Here is an 18,547-nt window from a genome sequence, read left to right on the forward strand (position 1 = left end):
GAATTAAATAAGAGCTAACTGAGGATGTAATAAGACCATGATTTCAAAGTTGAGATGAGGGTAAATAATATTTTGAGGTGTCTGCAACTATGCTAAAATTAAAGGAAACTAGCTGTGGTTTCTATTGGGGATAAACCCAACAGAAACTGTATTACTGGGGTGCTACTGTGCCGTGTGGCCTCTGTTCATACCTTAAGAGAAAACGAAAACCAAGTAGCAACTGTTTTCCTGTCCTAATTTCATGGTTAAAATCCTTGCTTTAGCCTCCCCAGGCTCCGGTCTTCTCCTCCATAAAACGAGCTTCCTGATCCCTACCTCACAGCCTTAGTGTGAGGGGCATATGAGAGGACAGAAGCAAAAGGGTTTTGCGGTTGGTGGGGGTGGGTACACAACTCTGAGGAGCTATTACCTAATTTCTAATTCTTGATTATTAAGACCTAATGGCACCAAGACACTCAAAGTGACATGAGAGAAGAAGCCTCATCTCTCTTGGGGCATTTGTTCTAGCCTACCCATCAGTCCTGGCAAACTGTCCTTGCTCTTCCCTACAGCACCCAGGGAAGCCCTGGTTCCCTCCCTTGGTTCCTTCCTGCTCCTCCCTCAGCCAAGCTGCGATGCCTGGTGGATACAGAGGTGAATGTGGGGACGATGTGGACCCGATGCCCTTCCTGGCACCTCCAGAAAAGGAGAGGATCGAAGCCATGAACAAGCCCTATGACATCAAGAAGTCCTGCTGGGTCAAAGACGAGAAAGAGGGCTTCATCGCTGGAGAGATCCAGTCTGAACAGGGTGACCAGGTCACCGTGAAGACAATCAACAACCAGGTGAGTGGGGAATAATCTCCAGGATGAATCCGAGCTTAGGGAGTGGCAGACACCCCGGCCTTGCTGTCCACGCTCAAGAGGCAGGGTGGTAAGAGGAGTGGATGCCTCTGAGTCCTGTGTGCTGGGTTCTAGTTCAGACTTGGCCACACTCAAACCGTGGCCCTAGGCAAGACACTTGCCCTCACTGAGCTTTGACTCTCTCCCAGAAGAGATTCCAACATGGTAGGACACCCGGAAATACTTCGTATGCTCCGAAATAGCACATGTGTGCACGAGATTGTCGCAGGAGTTACTTATCTTTAAAGTCCCGAACAGACTTCATGTGGCACGACAGTGAGCATCCCAGACGTCAGCAGTTGCACTGCGTGCCCACAATGGCACGAGGAATGTGAGGCAGGGCCCACAGCACCCTGGCTGACCCGGGGAGCTCTTCAACCCGCGTGCCCACAGATGGAGGCTCACAGCCCCTTGCTGCATGGTGCCAGTGTGCCGGAGCTGGCTTGTCCTGGCTTGCAAGGACCCAACACCCAACGCTAAACAACCAGGCGCTTTGCAGCTGAGTCTGAAACCTTTGGCAGCTTGCTGTCTTGACAAATGGTATAGATCAGGGATCCCCCCACCCCCGCCATATAGCTGGTTTACCAGCACACCACTCTCTCTACTGGTCTACACTGTGTCTGACTGTGAGGGTGACTTGAGAGAGTGGGTAGAAAGTTTGGTTCATTAAACCACTACCCTGCGGCAGATTCCCGGTGAGGTGCTAGCCATTTTGTTTAATCCTCTCGATAATCTTATGTAGTAGGATTTTAGGAGTTCTTATTTTGTAAAGGATCAAGGAGGCCCTACGTAACTTGCCCGTGGTCACAAAGACGGCAAATGACGAGCTCAGATTCAAACCTAGCTGTATCAACGTGCCCCCACGTCACCACACCATCTCTCCGTGGTGGGCTGTGTGAGCAGGAGTGTGAGGTGGTCCTCGGTCAATGTCAGGAAGACAAGGGGCCAGAGACCTTCTGTGATCGGAACCTGTGGCAGCTGAGCTGAGCTTTGTGCTCTGCTTCCCTTTGAGGGCAGAGGCAGCAGGGAGATGAGGCTATCCCTGCGTTCAAGGGGGTTGGAACACCAGAGTCAAGCTGGCTTCTCAGGAGAACCTGCTTTTCAGAAGGGCAGAGCACTGCAGTGTTGTACGGAGTAACGTGTGAGACCGTGGAGCCCAGGGGCCCCCATTTGCATACACGTTAAGGACAGCACGTAACTTCTGTGAGCATCCGCAGGTTTGGGACAGAAAGACTGACTCACCTGACTTCTGAAATAAAGGCAGACTTCTGCGATAAAGGCAAAGTCCCCTGTCCTCTCTGCCTACGCCGCCGCCGAGAGAGGCAGAGAGAGAGAGAGAGAGAGAGAGATAAGTGTTTGCCTGGGGGCGAGGCCCAGAGATCTGGGAAGTCCCGGAAATGAACTCTGAATAAAACCCAGCTTGATTTACCAGGGGGTGTGGTGACCATTAGTGGGTAGATTTTCCAGAACTGTCAAGGTTTCAAATTATCTGCCTAGTGGACTCATAAATTATTAAAAGTCCCAGAAATCCCAGCATGTGTTCAAGCCTCACATCTCAGGCTGCAGGCAGCTCAAAGATGTTTGTTTTCTGGATCACATGTCTTCAGCTTTGGTCCCAGATGCTGGAACTTAAGAGCTGGTGCTAGTTTTCATTTACAGACGAAGAAACTGGGGCACAGAGGGGGGCTGGGGTTTGACTGCCATGCACAGGCATTCCAGACTCCTAACCCTGTGCTACTTTCACCCTAACACATTTACTGCTCAGTACTCATTGTGGTGTTGTTGTTGGTTTTTTTTTTTTAAGATTTTATTTACTTTTTTATTTTGACAGAGAGACAGCCAGCGAGAGAGGGAACACAAGCAGGGGGAGTGGGAGAGGAAGAAGCAGGCTTCCAGGGGAGGAGCCCGATGTGGGACTCGATCCTGGAACGCTGGGATCACGCCCTGAGCCGAAGGCAGACGCTTAACGACTGCGCCACCCAGGCACCTTATTATTATTATTATTATTATTATTATTATTATTATTATTTCGGTCTTGTTTGCTTGCTTGCTTTCAATTTTATTCTTCAAGGTGGCTTGGTGGGAGCAGGGAAATGTCTTTTTTTAAAGACTTTATTTACTTTATTATTATATATTATTCTATTATATTATAAATATTTTATTATTATTATTATTATTATTATTATTATTATTATTATACTGGCAGAGCCACCCAGGTGCCCCCTTATTTATTTTAGAGATAGAGAGAGAAAAAGCAGGGGGAGGAGCTGAGGGATAGGGACAAGTAGACTCCGTTCTGAGCGTGGAACTCAACAAGGGACTTGATCCCATGACCCCAAGGTCATAACCGGAGCTGAAATCAAGAGTCAGACACTCAGGGGCGCCTGGGTGGTTCAGTTGATTAAGCATCTGACTTCGGCTCAGGTCATAATCTCGGGGTCCTGAGATCAAGCCCTAAGTCAGGCTTGGCACCCAGAGGAGAGTCTGCTTCTCCTTCTCCCTCTGCCCCTCCTCCCACTTGTGCTCTCTCTTTCTCTCAAATAAATAAATAAAATCTTTAAAAAAAAAAGTCAGACTCTCAACCAACTGAGCCACCCAGTCACCCCCCCCCTTTTTTTTCAATGAAAAAGTTCACTGCTGTTTAGAAGCCTCCACCAATTCTCAAGGCAGAGAGCCAAGAGTCACATCTCTGCAAAGAGTCCCTGGGATTGAAGAGCAAGTTCTGCTCAGCCATCAGAATGGACTTGGCAGGAAGAGAAGCGGGCCCAGAGGTGCTCTGAATGTAGGGATGGAACTTAATCACTTAGAAGGTATTTTACGTGATCCCACGTAAGTTAATACAGTTCTCCCAGCAACCAGCCAAGGAAGCTACTGTCATCCCTATTTCAGAGGGGAGGCAGTTAGGACTCAGATGGCCCTGGAGGTCCCTCCTCAGCCCAGGGCACACAGTAGGACATGGCTGGACCGGGAGTTGGGCCCACTGGTCACCTGATTCCAGCTCCTTCCAAGATACCAGAGAGTATGTGGTACCTTGCGCCAGAAGCCGATATGGCTGTGGACTGTACTATTTCCTAATTCCCGTTGTGTCTTGACACTCCCCCACCCAGACTGTCACTGTGAAGAAGGATGATGTCCAGCAGATGAATCCACCCAAATTCTACCAAGCCAGCGACATGGCGGACATGACTTTCTTGAATGAGGCCAGCGTCCTGAACAATCTACGCCAACGCTACACCAACATGAGGATCTACGTGAGTGCCCGGGGCTGGCGGGGGGGTGAGAGGTGGCTGCAGATCTTCTGCCCCCCTCCTGATGGGCAGGGCACAGCTGCTACTCGTTCCCAGCAACCAGCACACAGTATGGCTCCGATAAGGGCACGGGGACCATGTTTCTGACACCTTAGTACTTCCGCTCCAAGCCTTCGATGCCTCAGTGATGGTGCCATCTCCACAGGCAGCTGATACACCTTTCCTGAGGTTGTCGTCCGGAAGTCTTCCTCCCCACCACACCCCTGTAAACTCCACCATCAAGACATCATTTTCCCCCTGGTGACTTCATACGACCTTGTTCGATGTCACCCCCGTCCGTCCATCCACCCATCCATTCATCCATCCATCTGCTGTCCGCCCCACCCCCACCCTCAGACAGTACTGGCAGGAAAGAGTGACACAGCGGCAGGAGTTCCAGGGTGATACACTGTGTGTCATACTCTCAACTCCTTAAGTGGGCTCTATCTTATCTTTGTTTCTCTTTCTTTGGATCACTTTCTATTTAATAAGATTCCTTTTATTAAAAACTCAATATGTAGAGTGCAGCTATGCTAAGAAGAGGCTGGGGTGGGGAGGCGTTTTATCCCCATTTGGGCCAAAGTGGAAGGTTTTAAAGTTGAACTGAAAAGAGGCACCTGGTGGGGGGAGTGGTATCAGGGGGATGTGAGCATCCGGGAAGGAGAAGGACAGTTTGGGACTCATGGATGGGGACCCACAGACGTGGCCATGTTCTGCCCTCCCTTATTCTCCCCTCCGATAATTTCTCTACTACCTCATTGGTTTTCTGATTTTTTTTTCTTTTTAATGGGACGATTTCCTTACAAAATGGCCTTGTGATGAAAAGAGAAGCCGGTGCCCCCTCTTCAGAGTAGATCAAACCCAGCTGCCCACCAGGAAGGGTTGTGCCCACACAGGGAGGGCTCTGCAGCTCTTAAAACACCCCAGAAGTCCCTCTGTGAACTCTCATGGAAAATCTGCCAGATAGATTAAACGGAAAAAGCAAGATATAGAACAGTATTACAGAAAGCTATCTTTTGTTTTAAAAATAAGAAGGGGGGAGAAGAATGCATCCCTGGACTTGTATGTATATGCATCAAAAACCAGGAAGAGGGTGTTAGAAATTAACACAGTGCTTCCCCGGGGGGAGGAGGAAGCGGGCACCGAGCTGCTGGGGGGACTTCTTCCCACGTATTCGCCCATGCAGTGACTGTGTTATCTATGCAAATAATTAAACCAAAGGAAAATGAAGCAAATATAGATGAAAGTGAAGGATTGTTTTGCTTGCTGACTAGACGCTCAGATACAGATTTTGCCACTGTATCTTTCTAGACAGGCAGCGCCCTCCAGCAGGCCGCTCTAGGACAGGCTAGGGCTTAGAGGGAAGAGGACACCAGCAGGGAAGGCCAGCTAACTGTCTTCCTCCCCTCCCACCAGACCTACTCGGGCTTGTTCTGTGTGACAGTGAACCCCTACAAGTGGCTGCCCATCTACGGGGCCCGCGTGGCCAACATGTACAAAGGCAAAAAGCGCACGGAGATGCCACCCCATCTCTTCTCCATCTCTGACAACGCCTACCACGACATGCTCATGAGTGAGTGCGGTGGGGCCTGCTGGGGCTCTCAGGGTGGGCCACAAAAACTCTTTTTGCCATTGGCTCCAAACGCTTTAGAACCATGGGCTACCCAATCCCGACCCTGACTCCAGACCGCCCGTTGAAGTTCTTGGCTACGTGCTGAGAAGCAGCAGCATGTGATCTTAATGCCGGGTACCAGGGCTCGGTGAGGGCGAGGGCACTTGCTAAGTACCAGCCCTACCTCACACCGCATCTCATCTAAGCTTCACAGAAACATGGATGCCAGGTTAAGTAACTTGCCCAGAATTCAAGTCAACACCATTCCCTGTATGATCTCTGCTGTATGGCATGGTGGCCCGTGAAAGGATTTTTATTATGTTGCTTGTGACTGGGTAGCTGTATAGGATGGGGCTGGTAAATTCTGGGCTCTTCTGCAAAGGTGCACACTGCAGTGGCAGGCATGTGGCCGTGGACCCCACAGGCCCCAGGGGTTTGGGCCTCTGCTGGTTGCTGCAGTCCACCTCCAAGCTGGGTGGGATGCAGGGAGATGCGAACTGATTGGCCAGGGTGATGTCAAATGTCTAGTTTCTAAGTGTTTCCTAATTACATCTTCCTGTTGCTGTTTTCTTCCCTGCAGATCGTGAAAATCAGTCTATGCTAATCACGTAAGTGTCCCTTCTGTCTCTCAGTCTATATACGTATAATTAGGTTTGTGTCTTACACATGTAATTAAGCCTTCTTAGAATTAATTGGTGGGACTTTGTATGGAAATCTGCAGGCTGTGAGTGGGCTTAGCAGGACATCAAGGCTGCACCTGGGAAACTGAGGGGGGCCTCTGTGCCCCAACCCCGCCCCCAGCTGTCTGTCCCGTCCTGGCTGAGGGATGAATCCCGGGGAACGCTCAGCCTGCACTTTCTATTGCTTTGCTTCTCTGTGGCCAATCCCCTCTTGGTGCTTCACTCGTCTGCTCCATTTTCCGCTTGCAGTGGAGAATCTGGTGCTGGCAAGACTGAGAACACGAAGAAGGTCATCCAGTACTTTGCCAACGTCGGAGGAACTGGCAAACAGTCCTCAGATGGAAAGGTAGGGCCGAAGGGCACACCAGAGTCTGTCACCCCAGCCCACCCTGTCTTCAGGCATACACAGGGGGGCACACATGGGGGGGCATACATGGGAGGGCACACACAGGGAGCCACACACAGGGGGCACAGATGGGCACACACAGGAGGGCACACACAGGGGGGCACACACAGGAAGGCACACACAGCAGAGCCCATGTGACCCTTGCGGCTGTCCTGTGGGTTGGGGCCATTTTACAGAGGAGTAGACAGGCTTGGAGAGAAGGGTGGAACCACATAGGGAGAAGGAGCCCACAGACTTGGGTCTCCTCCTACAAGATGTATTCCACTGCCCCAGGTCCCGTCCCTCCCCAGAAGGGCAGGTGGCAGGGCCACTGGTGCTTGGCAGGGGAGAAAGGGGAATACCAGCTCCTCGGATCAGCTGCTTCTGCAGACCCTGGTGGCCGGGGACACAAGGAGCAGTAGCTGGGCCAGTGGCATCTATAAAAGCCCACAAAGCAAAGAAGAGTTTGTGAGGAAACCAGAGACACCCCGGGAAGGGTTTTCAGGCTCACTCAGGAGTCTCTCCAGCAATAGCAAAGCATGGAACAACAGCTAAGAAGCAAGGCCCGTCATCTGCCAGGTGCCCCTCCAATGTCAAGGCTGCAGAGGGACAGTCATCAGGTGTTGGCCTTGGAAGGTTCCTTCCTGCCCTGATTTCTAGGCCTCCCAAGGCCCTTCCCCTCCTAGTTCCTGGCTCAAAAGCCACAGTCTTTTGAAAGCCCTGAATCCCCAGGCAGCACCCAACCTTGTGTTTCTCTCTGGGTCAGGGGTCCCTGGAGGATCAAATCATCCAGGCAAACCCTGTGCTGGAGGCTTTTGGGAACGCCAAGACCATCAGAAACAACAACTCCTCTAGATTTGTAAGTGTGAGCAGCGGCAACCATGGCCCCTGGGGGAGGGGGACAGGTGTCATCGCCCTATTCCAGGTAAGGAAATTGCGGCTGATTTAAACATGCAAATAGAATGAGGCAAGTCACAGCATTTCCTTCCCAGAGATTTTTAAGGTCTTATCTGTCGGGGTCTATATCAAACAGAGCTCACGTCAGCATTTAAACCAAGGAGCTTGAAAGCAGAGACTTGGTAACTCGGTGATGGAGAGGCTGAGAAGTCAGATGGGGGAGCCAGAGATTCACAGTGGCTGGAAGCTGGGACAACTCCTCTCATCCCTCCTCCCTTCCACCCCCTCCCAGTCGGGAGGGATACGGGAAACGTGCTATCCCCGGGGCCCTGGTGGATTCTGAAGCTAGCTCAGCCCTCTTGTGGGAGCTCCACCTCCCCACTACCTGAGGTGCTGTCCTGGGAGGGGAAATGCCCGGGCTTCCCTCCTGATTCCCAGTCTCCTGCTGGGGCCCCTCATTGCCTAAGCCAGTGGGCTGGCAGGGAGCCTAGGTAAACAGAGCTGGGGCCGGGAGGAAGGGAAGACAGGTGAGAAAGAGAGGCGAGGGGCAGACAGGCCAGGAGCAGCAGTGATGGAGACACAGAGACACCTATTTCCAGAATTTACCAGTGGTTCTACCAAAGGTCAGGGAGAGGAAGGCGGTGTCTCAGTAAGGAAACTCAGTAGTGTGCCCCCTACATCCGGGGGCCAAATTACCACGTCTGCCTCTAAGCAGACTTCGCAGCGGTCCCAGCCCCTCCTGCCAGGGCTCCTCTCCCCAGAAATGCCCTGTGGGGCTACCCCACAGATCCTAAGTTTTGCTCCAAGCCCTGTCCATCCTCTCTACCCATCTGTGTGGGAAATCTGTGGCTCCATGTACAGGACATCTGGCCCAGTTACGTTCCAAACAGCACCCTTGGAATTCAGGGGGGCTGCCAATGAGGGACTGTGGCCAAACCTGGCCCACGTGTTGGTCTAGAACTACCTGCATCCTCCCTCACGACCCTCTCCTCCCTGCTCAGGGCAAGTTCATCCGAATCCACTTCGGAACGACAGGCAAGCTGGCTGGAGCTGACATTGAGAGCTGTGAGTCTGGCCCCCTTTAGAGGGTTCTTCTGGGCGGGACCAGCTACATGGTGTGTGGGACCCAGTGTGGGGGGGGGTGGGGAGTAGTGCTGGTCCTGCTCCCAGGCTCCCCTCCGTGGGCAGTCAGGCCCCCAGCAGCCGTGTCCAGGGCAGAGGGAATGGCTCGCCAGACTGGCTATTGTGTGGGGCTATAGGGAGAGGGAGGCCCGTCGGCCGTGGCACGCTGTACTCCAGACAGAATGGGACTGTATTTATGGACATGTTTGCGTCTTCCTCTCCAGATCTCTTAGAGAAATCTCGTGTCATCTCACAACAAGCCGCTGAGAGGGGCTACCACATTTTCTACCAGATTCTCTCTAACAGGAAGCCTGAACTTATTGGTAAAGATCTTTATGTCTGTCTGCCTGCCCCTTAACTTGTTTTGCCTCTCGTTTCAGTAACCAAAAGGTTCCCAAGGACAGAGCGTCCAGTGACCCACCCCCCCTCATCCCGTGGTTCTGCAGGAATCCCTTCGAGCTACGTGCATAAGGTTACAGGGAACTTTCTCAAAGTTCTACTCACATCCCATCTTCACGATGGCCTCATGAGACTTAGTACCACTTTAGACCCATACCACAGATAGGGCTTTGGAATGCCTGCAACTCACGGCTGAGACACAGACCTGGAATATGGGGCTTGGACCTGCTGCCTCTGGGCCCAACACTCAGACAGGTGCAGAGAGGTCAGCCCAAGACCACTGAATGTGCAATAACAAGAGGCTCCCCTCTGGGTGGACACAGCCCACACTGAGTACATGGTCTGATGAGCAGAGTATACTCATTCACCTAGGCGCTCTTGTGCAGGCACCGACCTGCTCAACTGTTCATGGCAGACCTCCTCAAGATATAAAGTCAGGGGAGAGGTGAAGACTCAATCTCCCACATACATACCTCCTAACCCTACCAGAGACTAGTACTGTTCCCCACTCAAATTTGGGCTTTATTTACCTCAGACACACTGTCCTTTTTAATTAATGGATGGCATTTTGAAATTGGAAGACTTCACATAAAAAAACCAAAGCATAACACCATCAACTTCTTGGTTTCTCTGGAGTAGCAAAAGATCCAGGAGCCATGAGCCTGGCCTCCCACATGGCACTAATCAAGGCAGTTGAGTGGTGGTGGCCCCTTCAGATGGAGCTCAAGCTCTCTTGTCTACCACACTCCCCACCAGGCCCCATTGCCTCCTTGACCCTAGAGCAGGGTGACAGCCAACATTTATCTTCCTTCTTGGGCTCTAGTTTTTCTCAACAGTAGCATGAAAGTATTTCTTGCACCCATGTCTCTTCCAAAAGTGGAAAAACAAAGATAGACCATGAAGGGCACATATTTGAAGAAAAAATAGATATATTTCTTTGTAAAAGCAACAATATCCATGCATATTATGTGCAAGTGATTGATACTGCCCACTGCAGACATTGTATTACCTCCTACCTTAGAGTAGAAACTGCACTTTACAGGACAAAGGAAGGGGAAAGGTATGAATTAATTTATTCCAAAAATATCTACGGGGGGCCCAATAGGCGCCAGGTACTGGGCCAAGTAGCGAAGGATACAACCAGGTTGCTGAGACCCTCTTGCCACCCCAAAGCTCATTGTGTGCCCCGTTCAAGTCCCTCTGTGACTCTGGGTGATCCCAGAGGGACCGTGTCTTATCCAGCTCTGTAACCTCACCATGTCCATCATCATGCCGGGCACAGGGGAGGCATTTAGGGATCTGGCTTAAAATGGAAAGAGAAGAAAACTGCATGTCACTCAGCCGCTAACCTGCTTTCCTGCTCTTGGCAGAGAGTTTGCTGCTGGTCCCCAACCCTAAGGAGTACCACTGGGTGAGCCAGGGCGTCACCGTGGTGGAGAACATGGACGACGGGGAGGAGCTGCAGATCACAGATGTGAGTGGACTGGCGTGGCTGGCACATGGTGGGGAGAGCCAAGACAGAGACTGTGAGGGCCCCACACACACTGTCACCAGAATTGGGGTGGGGGCCACTCCAAGCAGCCAGGCAGCAGCCCAGATCCTCCCCTGGAGATCTCTGGGGCTGAGCTGCACTTCTCTCCAGCCTGTCATAGCAAGCAGAACCAAACTAGGATTCCACAGAACCTAAGGGGCCATGTACTCCAGCCTAGCTAGAAGTGACCCTCTTGTCTCCCCATTCCCCACGGCACCCCCTCTCTTCTTTTATGACATTGAGCACCTGTAAGTTCTGTTAGGGTCTGACAATAGAACCGATTCCTGATGCGCCTTTGCCTTTCCCTCTCCCAGTACCTAGCATGAAGCCTTAGCAGCAATAATGATGGTAATGACAATGCAACTTCCCGTTTGTTATCATGTATCAAGTGCTATGTGTCAAGCATTGGACTAAACATTGACACGTCATTCTGGTTTATCGTTATGACCACCTACGATCCCCCTTTTGCAGACGACTAAACACAGACCAGCGAGGGTAAATAAATACAATGACTACATTGCAGAGCATCTGGTCTGCGCTCCTTGGAGGAAAACGGACCTGCCTCCGGGCCAGGGTGCGTCTGACCTCCAGAGCCCAGGCCGTACCACCGTGGCCACCCCCACGAGCGCAGGGCCACAGCCTCTATGAGAAGCCAGGAGTATCTTGCCTTTCTCTTCCCTGCAGGTTGCCTTTGACGTGCTGGGCTTCAGCCCAGAGGAGAAGATCGGCGTTTATAAGCTGACGGGGGGCGTCATGCATTTCGGGAACATGAAGTTCAAGCAGAAGCCCAGAGAGGAACAAGCTGAAGTGGACACCACGGAGGGTAGGTGTTCGGCTGGGGCTGTTCACGGAGGGGCCAGCCAGCTCTCTGAGGCTTCCTGTGCATTCCAGAGCCATGCTGTAAAGAGATTCAGAGATGTGCTTGGATATCCAGACATTGATAATCTCAAAGAGATGTGACAGAGAGTCAGAGCCACGATTCTGGTCTCTATGCTCTGCTTTGCCAGTTGACCTTGAGCGAGTGTGGAAACCGTCTCAGACGTCTCTTTTCTCATGGGCAACACGGAGTCTCTATTACCCTCCCCTTCCCCCTTCCCTAACCACAATAGACGGTGCCGGGGTTCTCTGGGGCAGGGCATCATGTTTCTCTCAATCACCTGCTTTTTCTGTCCCTACTCAGTGGCTGACAAAGTCTCCCATCTCATGGGTCTCAATTCCGGGGAGCTCCAGAAGGGCATCACCAGGCCCCGGGTCAAAGTAGGCAATGAGTTTGTGCAAAAGGGCCAGAACATGGAACAGTGCCACAACTCCATCGGGGCTCTGGGCAAGGCCGTCTACGACAAGATGTTCAAGTGGCTGGTGGTCAGGATCAACAAGACCTTGGACACCAAGATGCAGAGGCAATTCTTCATCGGCGTGTTGGACATCGCTGGCTTCGAGATCTTTGAGGTGTGCCTGCCCTGGCATTCTGTTCCTGCTTTGGGGTGGCCATTTTCCTTTAAAAAGCTACTTTTCACCATGTTTCTCTTGTTTCTCATCTTGGACTTGAGGCCGGTCTCAGTTGTTTGATCTTGGGTCTCTGACTTTTGGCATCCAGAAAGTTCCATCTTCATTTGTATGGTGCCAAATCATAAAGAACGGGGTAAACATACTGGATAGAATGGGTGGCGTGCTGGAGCTGGCCTGTAATGGCTCGCAAGAGCCGATCGTTGAATTTTCAGGAAGTTTGTGACCCAGTTGACATCATGTTGATATATGACATCATGGAAATTGGCCAACACTTCAAATCAGGCTCACCCTTCCTTCCTTCGTTCCTTCCTTCCTTCCTTCATCCCTCCCTCCCTCTCTCTCTCCTTCCTTCCTTCTTCCCTCCCTCCCTCTCTCCTTCCTTCCTTCTTCCCTCCCTCCCTCTCTCTCTCCTTCCTTCCTTCTTCCCTCCCTCCCTCTCTCCTTCCTTCCTTCTTCCCTCCCTCCCTCTCTCCTTCCTTCCTTCTGCCCTCCCTCCCTCTCTCCTTCCTTCCTTCTGCCCTCCCTCCCTCTCTCCTTCCTTCCTTCTGCCCTCCCTCCCTCTCTCCTTCCTTCCTTCTGCCCTCCCTCCCTCTCTCCTTCCTTCCTTCTGCCCTCCCTCCCTCTCTCCTTCCTTCCTTCTGCCCTCCCTCCCTCTCTCCTTCCTTCCTTCTGCCCTCCCTCCCTCTCTCCTTCCTTCCTTCTGCCCTCCCTCCCTCTCTCCTTCCTTCCTTCTGCCCTCCCTCCCTCTCTCCTTCCTTCCTTCTGCCCTCCCTCCCTCTCTCCTTCCTTCCTTCTGCCCTCCCTCCCTCTCTCCTTCCTTCCTTCTGCCCTCCCTCCCTCTCTCCTTCCTTCCTTCTGCCCTCCCTCCCTCTCTCCTTCCTTCCTTCTGCCCTCCCTCCCTCTCTCCTTCCTTCCTTCTGCCCTCCCTCCCTCTCTCCTTCCTTCCTTCTGCCCTCCCTCCCTCTCTCCTTCCTTCCTTCTGCCCTCCCTCCCTCTCTCCTTCCTTCCTTCTGCCCTCCCTCCCTCTCTCCTTCCTTCCTTCTGCCCTCCCTCCCTCTCTCCTTCCTTCCTTCTGCCCTCCCTCCCTCTCTCCTTCCTTCCTTCTGCCCTCCCTCCCTCTCTCCTTCCTTCCTTCTGCCCTCCCTCCCTCTCTCCTTCCTTCCTTCTGCCCTCCCTCCCTCTCTCCTTCCTTCCTTCTGCCCTCCCTCCCTCTCTCCTTCCTTCCTTCTGCCCTCCCTCCCTCTCTCCTTCCTTCCTTCTGCCCTCCCTCCCTCTCTCCTTCCTTCCTTCTGCCCTCCCTCCCTCTCTCCTTCCTTCCTTCTGCCCTCCCTCCCTCTCTCCTTCCTTCCTTCTGCCCTCCCTCCCTCTCTCCTTCCTTCCTTCTGCCCTCCCTCCCTCTCTCCTTCCTTCCTTCTGCCCTCCCTCCCTCTCTCCTTCCTTCCTTCTGCCCTCCCTCCCTCTCTCCTTCCTTCCTTCTGCCCTCCCTCCCTCTCTCCTTCCTTCCTTCTGCCCTCCCTCCCTCTCTCCTTCCTTCCTTCTGCCCTCCCTCCCTCTCTCCTTCCTTCCTTCTGCCCTCCCTCCCTCTCTCCTTCCTTCCTTCTGCCCTCCCTCCCTCTCTCCTTCCTTCCTTCTGCCCTCCCTCCCTCTCTCCTTCCTTCCTTCTGCCCTCCCTCCCTCTCTCCTTCCTTCCTTCTGCCCTCCCTCCCTCTCTCCTTCCTTCCTTCTGCCCTCCCTCCCTCTCTCCTTCCTTCCTTCTGCCCTCCCTCCCTCTCTCCTTCCTTCCTTCTGCCCTCCCTCCCTCTCTCCTTCCTTCCTTCTGCCCTCCCTCCCTCTCTCCTTCCTTCCTTCTGCCCTCCCTCCCTCTCTCCTTCCTTCCTTCTGCCCTCCCTCCCTCTCTCCTTCCTTCCTTCTGCCCTCCCTCCCTCTCTCCTTCCTTCCTTCTGCCCTCCCTCCCTCTCTCCTTCCTTCCTTCTGCCCTCCCTCCCTCTCTCCTTCCTTCCTTCTGCCCTCCCTCCCTCTCTCCTTCCTTCCTTCTGCCCTCCCTCCCTCTCTCCTTCCTTCCTTCTGCCCTCCCTCCCTCTCTCCTTCCTTCCTTCTGCCCTCCCTCCCTCTCTCCTTCCTTCCTTCTGCCCTCCCTCCCTCTCTCCTTCCTTCCTTCTGCCCTCCCTCCCTCTCTCCTTCCTTCCTTCTGCCCTCCCTCCCTCTCTCCTTCCTTCCTTCTGCCCTCCCTCCCTCTCTCCTTCCTTCCTTCTGCCCTCCCTCCCTCTCTCCTTCCTTCCTTCTGCCCTCCCTCCCTCTCTCCTTCCTTCCTTCTGCCCTCCCTCCCTCTCTCCTTCCTTCCTTCTGCCCTCCCTCCCTCTCTCCTTCCTTCCTTCTGCCCTCCCTCCCTCTCTCCTTCCTTCCTTCTGCCCTCCCTCCCTCTCTCCTTCCTTCCTTCCTCCCTCCCTCTCTCTCTCCTTCCTTCCTTCATCCCTCCCTCCCTCTCTCCTTCCTTCCTTCTTCCCTCCCTCCCTCTCTCCTTCCTTCCTTCTTCCCTCCCTCCCTCTCTCTCTTTCTTTCTTTTGTTTTTGAGAGAGAGAGTGAGCTGGTTTACCAGCACAACACTGGTGGCCTCCCACTTCTTTCCTACACAAGAGAGACTCAGGTCTCCTCGCAGACTGGTGTTGTGGGTCAGAAATAGTTTACCTTTATAACTGGAGGCAGCATGATTAAGAGTCAGTAGATATGGTTCTGGACTCAGGTTGGCCCTCAACCAGCTGTGTGACCTGAGGAAAGTAGCTTCCCCTCTCAGAGATTGAGTTTTCTCAACTCTAAAATGAACAGTCTGGAAGAGATGATCTGTAAAGTCCATTTCATTCCATTATTGTATTATTTTAAGATTTCTACTGGCCACAGATGGATTTAAACAAACAAACAAACAAACAAAAACAGCTTAGCCCAGAGGAACCTGGGTGGCTCAGTCGGTTGAGCGTCTGACTCTTGATTTTGGCTCAGGTCTGGATCTCAGGGTTGTGAGTTCAGGCCCCATGGGCTACATGCTGGGCATGGAGCCTACTTAAAAAAAAGAAAAAAGAAAGACAGAAACCCAGCTCAACCCAATTTCTTTCAGGCTCTAAAATGCTAATTGGGGGGCGCCTGGGTGGCACAGCGGTTAGGCGTCTGCCTTCGGCTCAGGGCGTGATCCCGGCGTTCTGGGATCGAGCCCCACATCAGGCTCTTCCGCTACAGCCTGCTTCTTCCTCTCCCACTCCCCCTGCTTGTGTTCCCTCTCTTGCTGGCTGTCTCTCTCTGTCGAATAAATAAATTTTAAAAAAAATGCTAATTGGACTGCCATCTACAATAGAATCGTTTAATTTCATAGGCAGAAGGAGGCTTAGAGTTTCCAAACTGTGCTCGCTGGCATTCTGACGGCCAGCAGAGGGACGAGGAGAAAGGAGGATGCTCTGCACCGACGACAGAGTGTGTGCAATAAACAGACAGGGTTCGATCCCAGCTTGGCCACTTCTAAGCTGTGGGCCTTGCTTTCTCCACCTTCTAATGAGACCACTCCTCAGTCTTGCCTCGTAAGGTTTTAAGCAGGTGCAGCTCAGCGCTGGGTCCGGCACAGGGGCTCTGTGATGACAATGGCACCTCTGCTTTAACCTGGTTTTCATGCAGCTTTAGCATCGGATTTCATTAAGTGAAAGCACTTCTCTGATTTTTTTATTTTTTTAAAGGCTCATAAACCCCCCAAACCCTTTCATCCTACAGATGAGGATAAAAAAACTGCACAGAGAGAGAGAGAGAGAACTGTCCAAAGGCACACAGGGGGTCAGAAGCATAAAGCCTCTGAAATGATTTCTATCCTGGGAAGAAAATGATTCTTTCCACCATGATTTTCATTAACCACACGAGGGGGGATTTGAGGTTTGGGTCCCCCTGCCCCCTCCCCCCCAACTCTCTTCTACCCCCGTCCCCCACAGCCCTGCTCTGAAGGTACTAAGCTGCTCTGGGCCTTTGCAGGGGAGGGTAACTGAGATGGGCTTCTTGCAGGGCTGATGGAGGACCGTCCAGTGGTCAGTGTTCAGGCCTCTGGGCAGCACCTGACAATGTTGGCCCTCAGCAAATTTGAGCTTGGCTTGTGCCCCGTCCCTCAGTCCTGGTCCCAGGGAGGCTCTGCCTGGGTCCTGGCTGACGCCCCGCTCTCTACCCTCCCACCCCAGTTCAACAGCTTCGAGCAGCTGTGCATCAACTTCACCAACGAGAAGCTGCAACAGTTCTTCAACCACCACATGTTTGTGCTGGAGCAGGAGGAGTACAAGAGGGAGGGCATCGAATGGGTCTTCATCGACTTTGGCCTTGACCTACAGGCCTGCATTGACCTCCTGGAAAAGGTAACCTGCTGCTCAGAGGTGGGGCTGAGAGAGAGGCCAGGGCTCTGACCGGGGCGTGCCTAAGAAGGGGAGTCACTGGGGCCTGTGGGGAGATGGCACTAGCAACACCGCTAATGACCTTGGTTGGTCTGGCCTCTAGCTTCCTCTCTGCAAAATAGGTACAGTAGTGTTGCAATGACCACTGTTAGTCGGGCTGTTGGCTGCCTCGACTCACTGGCTCATCCTAAGCTACCACACGTGCGTGTGTGTGGGGTGGAGGGGCAGTGATGTATTACAACCATTTCACAGATGGGAACATTGAGGCACAGAGAAGGGAAGTAACTTGTCCAAGGTCACACAACCTGTGAATGGCAGGGTCAGGTTCTAACCCAGGCTGCCAGTCTACTGGCCACCATGGGGAACGTTTTAGCAAAGGGCGTACTTCAAGAATATATATGGTTTAATCAAATGCAGAAAAGGGACAGTAAAGGGACTTTAACAGGACAGATGACAAAATCTGAACAGTCTGCTCATAGGATCGTATCATTGTTAATTTCCTGGGTTTCATTATTGTTACTGAGGTTGCGTTAACATTTCGAGAAGTTGGATGAAAGGCACGTAGGAATGCTTCACACTCTTTTGCAAGCCTTAAATTATTTCGAAGCAAAAATTAAAAAATAAAGGAAAAGAACTAACATATGTTGTATTTGAGGCTCAGCCTAGGGGCCGTCATAGAGAAGTTATCAGCAAGGCAGCCAGGGGTCTCTGATGTGAGACCAGCCTTAACCTCCCAGGAAAAGTATCTCCAAAAACAGGCTGCGTGCACAATCCCCCCTGCCCCCATCCCCTAACATCTACAAACACCTCCCTGTCCAGCTGTCATAGAACCTGAAATGTCCTCATGTTTGAGCTTTGGGGTTAAGCACTGCCCTCTTCCAGAAATCTTCCTTAGAGATCCAGACCCTCCATAGATTGGGGGAGGGAGGGACAGCATTTATGAGCTCCCTCATTCTGTGAGAAGAGACCTAGAACCATCTGTGACCCATGGTAGCCAGGAATGTCCTTGAGGGCAAGAGCGGATAAAAGAGAGTTAAATGCAAAGAGGACAGGTATCATTGACTTTACCATTTTCCTGAGGGCCAAGCCTGCCTGGCACTACTGTTTGGGAGGGATTAGCATTTGGGGAGCTACATAGCCCCTTCCGACCTCCATCTTTTCTGTTAGATTCAATGAATTCTAGCCTCTTTCAAGTCTAAATGGCTTTGGCATTCATAGACCAGACCATGTAGCTACTGCACCATTACCAGGGCTCCTTGCCCAGAGTTCTGCTTCCTGGCTGGCCACCTGGGTGTCTGGGTCACCCCTCCCACCGCCCCCAGGCCAACACCTGAGTGGCCCCATTGGGGTCCCCTGGCTTCCTGTAACACCATCCACCGCTCTTCCCTTCTAGCCCATGGGCATCTTCTCCATCTTGGAGGAACAGTGCGTCTTCCCCAAGGCCACCGACGCCACCTTCAAGGCAGCCCTGTATGACAACCACCTGGGCAAGTCCAGCAACTTCCTCAAGCCCAAGGGGGGCAAAGGCAAGGGGCCTGAGGCCCACTTCGAGCTCGTCCACTACGCAGGCACTGTGAGTACCCCCTCGGCGCCCCCTGTGGCCACCTTCTTGCTGCATTTGGCTCTGGCTACTGTAGGTCCTTCCTGCCATGCCCTTCCTGACGCTTCCCACCTCCAACTAGCACAGCCGCCATGTAGCAGGGTGATCGGCTCCGTGAAATGACCTCTGACTCATACTTCCTCATCACTTCTCCCTCAGAGAATTCTAAAGCAATCCAGGGAGCAGCCAGCAGTTGACGCCCTCAGACCCTCCAGGGCCACACCACTGTCTATGG

The 18,547-nt window shown here is 52.6% G+C and overlaps 1 protein-coding gene across 1 annotated transcript in view; it reads left to right on the plus strand.

The window, feature by feature from the left end:
* Positions 1 to 355: 355 nt before the first annotated feature.
* Positions 356 to 18,547, plus strand: part of LOC103669982 (myosin-16) — a 63,097-nt gene continuing 44,905 nt past the window's right edge. Inside the window, exons 1-13 of the mRNA XM_040634785.1 lie at positions 356 to 824; positions 3,989 to 4,132; positions 5,585 to 5,741; positions 6,361 to 6,388; positions 6,710 to 6,806; positions 7,612 to 7,704; positions 8,744 to 8,807; positions 9,089 to 9,187; positions 10,634 to 10,737; positions 11,479 to 11,617; positions 11,975 to 12,243; positions 16,506 to 16,676; positions 18,106 to 18,285. Coding sequence (XP_040490719.1) covers positions 615 to 824; positions 3,989 to 4,132; positions 5,585 to 5,741; positions 6,361 to 6,388; positions 6,710 to 6,806; positions 7,612 to 7,704; positions 8,744 to 8,807; positions 9,089 to 9,187; positions 10,634 to 10,737; positions 11,479 to 11,617; positions 11,975 to 12,243; positions 16,506 to 16,676; positions 18,106 to 18,285 — 1,755 coding nt within the window. The 5' untranslated portion in view covers positions 356 to 614. The remainder of the gene's footprint in view (positions 825 to 3,988; positions 4,133 to 5,584; positions 5,742 to 6,360; positions 6,389 to 6,709; positions 6,807 to 7,611; positions 7,705 to 8,743; positions 8,808 to 9,088; positions 9,188 to 10,633; positions 10,738 to 11,478; positions 11,618 to 11,974; positions 12,244 to 16,505; positions 16,677 to 18,105; positions 18,286 to 18,547) is intronic.

Source organism: Ursus maritimus, unplaced genomic scaffold (genome assembly GCF_017311325.1).
Source record: "Ursus maritimus isolate PB19 unplaced genomic scaffold, ASM1731132v1 scaffold_2, whole genome shotgun sequence".
Lineage (NCBI taxonomy): Eukaryota > Metazoa > Chordata > Mammalia > Carnivora > Ursidae > Ursus > Ursus maritimus.